The 10000-nt window shown below is 48.6% G+C and overlaps 5 protein-coding genes across 6 annotated transcripts in view; 4 read left to right on the top strand and 1 right to left on the bottom strand.

The window, feature by feature from the left end:
* Positions 1–70, top strand: part of LOC125950556 (serine/threonine-protein kinase par-1) — an 18446-nt gene extending 18376 nt beyond the window's left edge. For both annotated transcript variants that reach the window (XM_049678658.1, XM_049678659.1), the window contains exon 15: positions 1–70. This exon is cut by the window's left edge and continues 2694 nt beyond it. The gene's annotated coding sequence lies outside the window, so the exon portion shown is untranslated.
* Positions 71–348: 278 nt separating this feature from the next.
* LOC125952261 (TNF receptor-associated factor 6) lies at positions 349–2770 on the bottom strand. The gene is made up of 4 exons (XM_049681626.1): positions 2637–2770; positions 2427–2560; positions 2060–2360; positions 349–1993 (listed from the first exon to the last, which is right to left on the bottom strand). Exons 1-4 carry the CDS (start codon positions 2685–2687, stop codon positions 1334–1336), a joined length of 1146 nt encoding a protein of 381 aa, XP_049537583.1. The 5' UTR covers positions 2688–2770; the 3' UTR covers positions 349–1333.
* Positions 2771–3015: 245 nt separating this feature from the next.
* Positions 3016–5082, top strand: LOC125952260 (tyrosine--tRNA ligase, cytoplasmic). Its single transcript, XM_049681625.1, has 2 exons — positions 3016–3383; positions 3471–5082. Exons 1-2 carry the CDS (start codon positions 3180–3182, stop codon positions 4881–4883), a joined length of 1617 nt encoding a protein of 538 aa, XP_049537582.1. The 5' UTR covers positions 3016–3179; the 3' UTR covers positions 4884–5082.
* A 945-nt stretch (positions 5083–6027) lies between these two features.
* Positions 6028–7878, top strand: LOC125948235 (protein Spindly). The gene is made up of 3 exons (XM_049674093.1): positions 6028–6718; positions 6787–7132; positions 7198–7878. The coding sequence occupies exons 1-3, from the start codon at positions 6028–6030 to the stop codon at positions 7871–7873; spliced, it is 1713 nt and encodes a 570-aa protein (XP_049530050.1). The 3' UTR covers positions 7874–7878.
* Positions 7879–8130: 252 nt separating this feature from the next.
* LOC125948229 (elongation factor-like GTPase 1) overlaps positions 8131–10000 on the top strand; it is a 17217-nt gene continuing 15347 nt past the window's right edge. The window contains exon 1 of the mRNA XM_049674072.1: positions 8131–10000. This exon is cut by the window's right edge and continues 684 nt beyond it. Within this exon, the coding sequence (XP_049530029.1) occupies positions 8215–10000 (1786 nt within the window). The 5' untranslated portion in view covers positions 8131–8214.

A 10000-nucleotide genomic window follows, 5' to 3' on the forward strand; every position in this document is an offset into this window, starting at 1 on the left:
TTTTTCACAAAAAAAAAAACCAACAACCAATTATACTTATTACCACGGACAAATAAAGAAAACTTGTGAACGACAAACGGACCAACAAGCGAGTTAAGCGTACCGTTGTAAGCGGCGTCGTATTAAGGGTTTTGGTCCCTCATTTTGTTCCGTCATTCTTCCGGCATCAAACTGGCTCATGCGCCGAAAGTTGGTAACGGGCTGCTCGTGGGATCTCGAAAATTTATACAGATCGTTGTACTTCTACTTTTCTTTCAGATCCGTTAACAGGCGTTTAATGTGGGTATTACCTTTACATCTTTTGTTTATTTCTGGCTATTTGCTGCCTATTTGTTTTCCATATACCACTGAACTACCGCGACTCGACTTTGTGCGTTATTTTATTGTTTTTCATTTATTATTTGATACAGAATACACCTTTCTGATTCTGCGTTCCCATCACCTTCGCTGCGTACCTATCACGTTCGAAAATTCCTGTATTCTCTTGTATATAACATCTAAAATTGTCAACAAAAAAGCTTTTAGAACCATGGTCTGTTACTTTCGAATGCGTTTCGACATTGTCCTTTCCATACCTCCCGTTAGCCGTTCGGTAATAACGATGGAATATGGATCGCAATAGCGGTAGCTTATTTCCGAGTGTACAACATATGCACCGTTAGCATATGATAGCTGTTCACAGGGGTCTGCTGGCGACTAGTCTCGCTGTGCAAAAGTGTCATTCGTCATTGTCATCCAAAAAAAGTGATCGCATTATATCAACGATCTTTCTTTGCGTTAAGTAAAGTCTAGATGAGCTGGGACATGTAGCGCTAAAAATTATCTATCGTCGCACAAGAGAGCGGAGATACCGCAGGTCGATACGCTCAAATGGTGGGTAGCAAAATTCAAACGTATGCATCAGGGATATTATAATCCATTAAAAGCCTAAGAATATCGCACAGGGCCCTTGCTTGGCACGATACTAAGTACACACGAAGCTAACCTTCTTTTTGCCCTAATACTGCATACCGTACGCTACCCTAAAAACCTAAAAGGTAGAACCTAACATTTCCTCCGTTGGCCTGACTCGATCGAAATACACGCATTTACACAAATACAGACAGAGACGAACACGCGCTACAAATGGTGGATACTAAGCTGCTAAAAGATTAATGTCGATGATAAGAGGGCTTCCCCCTCTCACAAGAGTACACCCCAGGAGATTCTAACTATTTGCTAGACAAATGAGTGGTAACCGGGCGAAGCGTCTGGGCGCTGGGAATGTTGGGTGTTGTTCGTGGAATGGTATTTTCTTGCGATCTCCGGCGGATCGTTTGTCGTCCTAGCTGCCTTAGACAATGTTCATCTCGATCTTAATCACCACCATATTGTTGTCCATGAACTTGGCCAGTACTTCCTTAATTTTGGCAAACTCGAGAAATCCGAACCCACGGGGACTGATCTCCTGGTTCGGTCGGTGGAAAGCCAGAATTTCGGGCTTCGACATGATCGTATCGTGCTGCGATCGCTCCGGGTTACGCACGTTCAGCAGCGTGATCTTGATTCGACCCTTAAACGGCCATTCGAGATGGTAATCGTTCTCGGACTGCATCAGATGCACGTGCAGTCCAATAAACTCTTTTGTGCGCGATGGCACATTGATACGAGCGCAGAACTTGTAGCCGTGTGGTGAAGTGTACGCCTCGCCGCTGTAGAACATACAGTTACTGTTGGCCTGCATCGTATCGACCTTGCTACTAAAATCGTCCAGTTTCCATAGCAACACTCCGGCACTGTAGCGCGGATCTACTTCATGGTGTACTTTGGCCAGCTGAGTGTCCTGCTTAGAAAGCTTGATGCTGAGGATATGCAACTCCTGCTCGAGTATGACGATCCTTTCGTACATGGAACGCACCAGCTCGTTAGTGCTCATCTCCGGGGCGCTGTTTTTCTCCGGTGGATCCCAGAACCGGTACCGTTCACCGCTCCCGGTGTACGAGTCCAGCAGAAGCTACGTTAAAAAACGAATAGAATATAGGATTGCATTGGCTGGTAAGCAGCGAACCCATTTGCTTACCTGTAGATGCTTCTGGCAATCGGTGGCAATGTGCTCATTGAGCGTGGCTTCGTCACGGGCTACGAACTTGCACTTCACCCGAGCGAACGGGCACGGTTGGCTTTGGGATGACATACCGAACGGGCACTGTAGCTGATGGGAATCGATTTCGGTGGGGGACAGTTGATCCGCGCAGCCTCGCATCCAGTTCGGGCAGGGCTTTTTGATCTGTGAGATTTCACGCCTTGTGCAGTTATCCGGAAAAATATCGCACTTGATATCGAGTGGTTCGTTGTCCAGCGGACAGTTGGAATTTTTCTCGCTGCAAACCCGGAAGTGCGACGTTAGTACAACCCCACCGTAGGCTTTCGGCTTCGCTAATACTCACTTTAACCAGTCCGTAATGCACTTCCGACAGAACCGATGTCCACATTTCGTCAGAATAGGTTCGTTCAGCCAACAGTAGCAGATTGGACACTCGTACCGTGCCTCCAGCTGCCCGTCGTCCGTCTTGGATGCATTCTGTGGGGTGATGGAAACGATGTTATTAACATATTTTCGCATAGGACATTCGATCCGTGACGAATCGTGGACATACCTGCAGGCAGTTTTCCTCGGCCGATACTTCCCGTTTCACGGATCTACTCATCTTGCACAGGCATGCTCCGTTGAGGGAAAACAAAATTATTGAACAAAGATTCTCGAATTGCTTTGATCTGCTCGGTTTGTCATCGCAGCAGCAACGGAATGTAAATTCAGCATCTTGTTCGTGTCGCACGACTTGACTGGAAGTACAACAAAATCCTGCATATGGTATTTTTTACAACACCACAAATGAGTGTGATCTTTTAATATTAATTTTTGCAACCTTTTTCAATTAACTTTTGGAAAAAAAATTAATATACGGCTTATCGCGGAAAGACCATAACAGCCCATCGGTATACCCCTCGGCGCTGGTGCTGAAAACTGTCACCGAAGACGTGGACAAATCTTGGCGAGTGTGGTGCTGCCGATCCTGAATCCGTGTCCGTGCAATCTCCTGAATAATCTGACCCCTAGGTGGTGCAAGAGCCCCGGTTTCCTACTGTGGTGTGTGGCCTTTTTTCATTCATCTTTGCCCCGTCCCGGTGAAATTGGCACAATGGCAGCGACGTTAACAGCGGAGGAAAAGGAGCAGCTCATCTCACGCAACCTGCAGGAGGTGTTGGGTCAGGACAACATGCGCACGATCCTGAAGGAGCGCGATCTCAAGATCTACTGGGGAACGGCCACGACTGGCAAGCCTCACATCGCCTACTTTGTGCCGATGTCGAAGATTGCCGACTTCTTAAAGGCTGGCTGTGAGGTAAGAGGAGGCGATGGCCGGCTTTTCCATCACTGCATTTTTCTAGTTGAATCATTATTAACCACCGAGGATCCTCGTTGTTCGTAGGTGACGATCCTGTTCGCGGATTTGCACGCCTACTTGGACAACATGAAGGCGCCCTGGTCGTTGCTGCAGGAGCGAACCAAGTACTACGAGGCGGTCATTAAAGCGATGCTCACGTCCCTTGGTGTTCCGCTAGATAAGCTGCGGTTCGTGCGCGGTACCGATTATCAGCTGTCGAAGGAGTACACGCTGGACGTATACCGGCTTTCGTCGGTCGTCACGCAGCACGATGCCAAGAAGGCGGGCGCGGAGGTCGTGAAGCAAGTGGAGCATCCGCTGATGTCGGGTATCCTCTATCCCGGACTGCAAGCACTTGACGAAGAGTACCTCAAGGTGGATGCGCAGTTCGGTGGCGTCGATCAGCGCAAGATCTTCACGTTCGCCGAGAAGTACCTGCCGCAGCTGGGTTATGCGAAGCGTATCCATCTCATGAATCCCATGATTCCCGGTTTGGCCGGTGGAAAGATGTCGTCCAGTGAGGAGGACTCGAAGATCGATCTGCTGGACAGTGCGGCGAAGGTGAAGAGCAAAATCAAGAAGGCGTTCTGTGAGCCGGGTAATATCGAGGACAACGGGCTGCTGAAGTTCGTCAAACACGTCATCTATCCCATGTTCAAGGAGGGCGAATCCTTCGTCATTCATCGTAAGCCGGACTTTGGTGGGGATCTCGTGTTTACGGAGTACGAGGCGCTCGAGACTTGCTTCGCTGCACAGGAACTGCATCCGGGGGATCTGAAAGCAGCTGTAGAGGTGTACATTAATCGTTTGCTTGAACCGATTCGGAAAACGTTCGACACCGACTTCTACCGTGAGCTAACCGATCGCGCCTATCCGCCACCGGTTAAGGCGGGATCCGGCAAACAAGCTGCCAAGGCGGCAACGGCACCAGCACCCTCTGGAGGTGCTGCTGCAACCGGTGAAAACACACCGGACAAGCTTGAGCTCAAGGTAGGACAAATTCTGGACGCTATCAAGCACCCGGATGCGGACAGTTTGTGCGTACTGACGGTGGATGTTGGCGGTGGTGAGCGTAAATCGATAGTGAGCAATCTGCTAGCGAACTACACGCTGGAGCAGCTGCGCGAGAAGTTGGTCGTTGTGCTGACGAACATGAAAGCTTCGAAAATTCGTGGGGTCGAGAGCGAAGGATTGGTGCTGTATGCGGCCGGTACGGAGAAAAGTGAAGCGTTAGCCGTACCCGAGGGTTCGAAGGTAGGCGAGCGCATAATTGTGGAAGGATTCGATAACACGAGTAACCCGGTGCCTCAGCTCAACCCCAAGAAGAAGGTATGGGACAAGATTCAAGCCGAACTGCATACTGGCAGCGAAGGCGAAGCGCTGTGGAAGGAGTTTGCATTAATGACGCTAAATGGTGATCGCATCATGAGCACGCTTCCCGGGTGCAACATCAAGTAGGCTGTGTAGGACGTCGTGAGTGCTGTTGATTCGATTGCATTTTGGGTCTTGCGCTATGACTTATTTTTGGAGATTTTCATCCCTAGCGTTCGCCAGCAAGGGTCATGTTCGCATAAAGTGAAGCTATATCTTTTGTACTCGTTTGTGTTTATGTTAAAAACTCGTCAAGTAATTTATTAAATTACCTCGTCCAGCTGAATCTTGAAACGGTTTGCGCGTACGATTCTTGATCCGAAAGGGTTAATTTTTAAACAGAATTTGCTTCTTGCGAGCCGTCTGGCAACACTGCCTATGCTGGTCAACTGTCAGACACGCCAAAGACGGGCTCAAGCAAGGTACTTTAAAAAGACAGGTAGCTTTATCCAGAACAAATCCCCGATCGTATTTTAGAAAAAACTTCAGAGTTTGACATTCACGGGATGGTGGGATGTTTACTTCGGGAACGCTCTTTTTGGAGCTGTTTTCGCTTTTCTGTGGTATTACGACAGTTCAAATTCACGAAAAGTGGTACGAAAGTTAAAGTTTATGCAAATATTCTCAAAATTCTTCCTAGTGTTTCAATATGGTATCGGTCCGTAGGTCTTGCCACCCGCCCTAGAACAAGAGCTTGCTAGCGTTCCTGGACCGTGCTCACTCGCTGTAAAACACAACTCGGTCGCTCGAATGATCTTAAATAGAGAGATGAATCATTTAAACATCCGAAAAAGAGTGAAATCAGGTACTTTCCTTGATAAAACCACCAAACTTGCCCATATCTTCTTCTTCTTCTTCTTGAAACTCACGTGGTTTTGTTTATAAAAGCGCCCTCCTATGAATGTCAAACAAATTCAAAATGGTGACCTGTCAAAGCGGTTAAGATGCTACCTGTCTTTTTAAAGTACCTTGGACGGGCTTGAAGTTTGAAAGCAAAAACGGCGATCGCGCGTCCCAAAACGGACCAAAACATTCGATTCTTAACTAGATTTCTTCAATTTCGACTGTTGCGTGTGATTTCTGTAGTTTCCGTCGTGGTGAAAGTGTGCTGTTGGTTGTTGAAGGAAGGCGGCTTGGAAGCGGTTTGCCATCGCAACGGAACGGGAACATACGTTTGCTCGGATGCCCTGCTGGGATTCGGTTTCTTGGATCGTAAACGACGAGAAAGAACATGGCCGATGTTATGGAAGAAAGTCCCAGTAAGCTGCTGGCGGCTTACAACAAGCTTAAACAACGTTTTGCCGAATTGACGAACGAGAACCAGAATCTGTGTCAGGAAAATTATGATCTCAAGCGCAACTTGCAGTCGTTGACTCAGACGAACGATTTTCTCTCGGGTGAGGTAGAGTCCGTGGCCAACGAATTACGAGACAAGCTGGCGTCCGAGCATTTCTTGGTCAACAAGCTGACCGAAGAGTTGCAGCTAGCTAAGGCCAGCTCGAAGGAGACAACGGAACAACTCGAACAGGACGTCGATCGGATGCGAAATGAGATAAACCAGCTTAAACAAGACATTACTGATGCTGAAGAACGAGCCCTCGTCGCTCACGTCGGTACTAGCAACGCCTCACACAGCGATTCACTGCAGATCAAAAGCTTTGAGATGGAGGAAGAGATCGCCTCATTGAAGATTCAACTGGAACGGACAGAGATGTGTCTGCAGCAGGCAAACTTAGAAATTGCTAGATTATCCAACGAAAACGCTGAACATAGCGAACGGTACAGTTCGCTGCGGGGCAATTATGATAGTAAAAAGGAGGAGTTGGAGGAGATGAAGAATCTCCTCGAAATGGCCCAAGAACAGGCGTCTGTTCTGGCTTCTGAAATTGCTTCAATGCGTTCCAATCCGGAAAATGATTTGAGTAAGCATGCTATTACTATCGACGTAGGCACAAGAGCACAAGAACTAAGATTGATTGAATATTTCTAGGCAAAAAAGGCAACTCACTGTTTGCAGAAGTGGATGATCAACGTAAAAAGATGATTGGAATCATTAAGAACATTAAGGATCGATACAACGATCTCAAGATGGAGCATCGCAATTGTCCGGCAAAGATTCGTCAGCTGAGAAACATGAACGACAGTCTGGCTCGAGACTTGAAGCCCTATATGAGTCGGTTTTATCAGGCGGAGAGTAAATTCCGGGAGGCGCTGTTGGAGCAGATAACCGACCTGAGCACACAACTGCAGAAAGCGAAGGAGCGGAACAAGTTTCTAGAAAAACAGTTGTGTGGCAACAGCGCGGAATGGGTCAACTCTCTTACGGATTATTATAAGTAAGCAGTTGCTATTTGCTTATCATCTGGTTTCTTTTTAAATATGTCACGTTTTACCCTTACAGAGCGCAAACGGACAGCCTGGAGGCGCGATTGAAGGTGTTCCAATTTAAGCATCGGCTCGCCGAAGAGGATCACTGGTTGGCTAAGAAAGATCTTTGCAAGTGGCGCACCGAAGCTCTTCGACTGAAGCAACTGGAATGTATCCAACAATTGGAGAAACTGGATCATGAAAACGACGAAAACGATTTTCCTGCATTGAAGAATGACCTTGAGGCGAATGCTGCTGATCGTTCGGCCAATGCAGAACCTGTTGTGGTATCGACTGCCTCTATAAAAACCGAAAGTACGGACTCTCTATCCCGAGTGATGAAAACGGAACTTTTGTCCGACGAATCGGGTCCCGAAGATGGGCAGTTGGATGTGAAATTTGCAAAGGTATTGAAAGTTGAACCCGTTTTTAATAACTCACAGTGGAATGTTCCTCCAATCCAAGCTAACAATACTGTGCCAGACAAAAAAGTGTTCAATCCAGTATGCATAGACCAATCGCCGAATGTGTGCGCTGGTGTGTTACAGCCTACTAAGGAAGCGAATGGCACCGATGCCGGTAAACCAACCCCAAGCGAAAACCACGACATAGTGACTTGCGACAGTAAATCACATTTGTCCATCAAGACTAGCTCAGTCACTATAAAGCGGATTAAAATCGGATGCGGAGGAACACTACCGAAGGAATGAATTGAAGTGCAAAATTGCGAGCAAAGCTAAACGTTTCCATTGCTCTCTAGCATTCAATGCATGATCGCGGGATCTCTTTTGAGCCAATTCCAAGCGGAGCCCTTTTATTAGGAATGAGAATGTACAAGTTAGTGCGATTAAATAAAAAGGCCATTTTTAAGCGGTGCCCACGTGGGGCCGTCTTCGGTAATCTTAAAACCATTTCCTTCACTGTTTTCGCGAAGTGCTACTGGCAGCACTGGCGGTGTGTAAACAAACAATAGCACGTGCGGAAATCAGCTGTTTGTTGAACGTTCTTATGCAGTAAATTGCAAGTGATTCTGACCGGTTTTTAGGAGAAAATGTCGCGTGTAGATCTTTCCACGCTCCAGCGACTGCAGGCGGATGCTGGCCACGTGCGTAATATCTGCATCCTGGCACACGTGGACCATGGCAAGACGACACTGGCGGACAGTTTGATCGCCAGCAACGGGATCATTTCGGCCCGGTTGGCCGGGAAACTGCGCTACATGGACAGCCGACCCGATGAACAGGAACGCCAGATTACGATGAAGAGTAGCAGCATTACATTGCACTACCGGCAGCTGGGACCACCGGAGCAGGACTACCTGATTAATCTGATCGATTCGCCCGGGCATGTCGATTTCAGCAGCGAAGTCTCGACCGCCATACTGCTCTGCGACGGTGCGATCATCGTGGTGGACGTGGTGGAAGGCGTGTGTCCACAGACACGCGTTTGTCTCCAGCAAGCATACCGGGAACAGCTCTCAACGGTGCTGCTGCTAAACAAGATCGATCGTTTGGTGCTGGAGAAGCGCATGGATCCCCTCGAAGCGTACCAGCATTTAGTGAAAGTGCTAGAACAGGTGAATGCGGTTGTAGGCAATCTGTTCGCAACGGATGTACTGGCAAAGGAGGAGATCAGCGCCACTGGTAATCAAACTTCCGCACTGGAAGATGCCGACGATTCCGTCCTGTACTATAGCCCACAGCAGGGCAACGTGTTGTTCGGTTCTGCACTCGACGGATGGGCATTCGATTTGGCCACGTTTGCACGTCTATACCAAGGGAAACTGGAGGGTGTTACCGATTCCCACGCCCTCCTCGAAGGTCTATGGGGCGATTACTTCTACAGCCCTCGACGGAAAGCGATAGAGAATGGTGCCTCGGAGAAAGGTCGAAAACCTTTGTTCGTGCAGCTCGTGCTGGACAATCTTTGGAACATATACGGGCTTGTGGAAGCCCGTGATGAAGCCAAGTTGCGGTCGATCTCGGAGCGTTGTGGTGTGGTACAGAATCCACGTGACCTACGGCATGCAGATGGCCGTGTTCCTGTAAGGAATCTACTGTCCGGATGGCTGCCCATCGAACAATCTTTGCTCGGAGCAATATGCAGTGTCGTGCCAAACCCAACAGGCATTAGTGAGGCAAAGTCGGAAAGGTTACTTTGCTCGCGATTGTCCGATTTTGCCTCGTATCCACAGGAGACAAAGGAGCTGAAGAATGACATTATGCGGTGCGATCCCGCCAGTGACCGGTTGATCGTTTTCGTATCGAAAATGTTCCCTATCGAACAGGGTGCAATGGCAGGAGCGAGGGAAACGCTCGAACGATTGGTGAAGAACCTCTCCTTGACTGGCGACGGTGATGCAGTGGCGGGTGAAAGTGAGATCTTCTTGGCCTTCGCACGAGTCTACAGTGGGACGCTTCGCAGAGGAGCGCGTGTGTTTGTACTAGGTCCAAAGTATGATCCTCGAACGATGGCAGATGATACGGACACGGCTGCAAATCCTCACCTGGTGGAGGTTGAGATCGACAGTTTGTTCGTACTGATGGGTCGTCAGCTAGAGCCTGTAGAGAGTGTGCCTGCCGGTAATATCGTCGGGATAGGCGGGCTGCAGAATGTGGTACTTAAGACGGCAACACTCAGCAGCACACGGTTCTGTCCTCCCTTCGTTGATCTGCCGCTGATCGCGACACCGATACTTCGAGTGGCGGTTGAACCGCGCGATATTCAAAATATGCCCCGATTGGTGCGTGGATTGAAGTTGCTGAATCAAGCGGATGCCTGCGTTGAGGTGCGTGTCCAGGAAAGTGGCGAACACGTGCTATTGACGCTCGGCGAAG

Source organism: Anopheles darlingi, chromosome 2 (assembly GCF_943734745.1).
Source record: "Anopheles darlingi chromosome 2, idAnoDarlMG_H_01, whole genome shotgun sequence".
Classification (NCBI taxonomy): Eukaryota; Metazoa; Arthropoda; class Insecta; order Diptera; family Culicidae; genus Anopheles; species Anopheles darlingi.

What these genes read in the sequence shown, in the direction of transcription:
- LOC125952261 (XM_049681626.1), bottom strand. Translation starts at nt 2,687, where the DNA reads ATGAGTAGATCCGTGAAACGGGAAGTATCGGCCGAGGAAAACTGCCTG. An exon ending in CCGAGGAAAACTGCCTGCAG is followed by an intron (nt 2,561 to 2,636) that starts GTATGTCCACGA and finishes ATCACCCCACAG; the next exon opens with AATGCATCCAAGACGGACGA. An exon ending in ATTGCCAGAAGCATCTACAG is followed by an intron (nt 1,994 to 2,059) that starts GTAAGCAAATGG and finishes TTTTTAACGTAG; the next exon opens with CTTCTGCTGGACTCGTACAC.
- LOC125952260 (XM_049681625.1), top strand. Translation starts at nt 3,180, where the DNA reads ATGGCAGCGACGTTAACAGCGGAGGAAAAGGAGCAGCTCATCTCACGC. An exon ending in TCTTAAAGGCTGGCTGTGAG is followed by an intron (nt 3,384 to 3,470) that starts GTAAGAGGAGGC and finishes CGTTGTTCGTAG; the next exon opens with GTGACGATCCTGTTCGCGGA.
- LOC125948235 (XM_049674093.1), top strand. Translation starts at nt 6,028, where the DNA reads ATGGCCGATGTTATGGAAGAAAGTCCCAGTAAGCTGCTGGCGGCTTAC. An exon ending in CAATCCGGAAAATGATTTGA is followed by an intron (nt 6,719 to 6,786) that starts GTAAGCATGCTA and finishes GAATATTTCTAG; the next exon opens with GCAAAAAAGGCAACTCACTG. An exon ending in TCTCTTACGGATTATTATAA is followed by an intron (nt 7,133 to 7,197) that starts GTAAGCAGTTGC and finishes TTACCCTTACAG; the next exon opens with AGCGCAAACGGACAGCCTGG.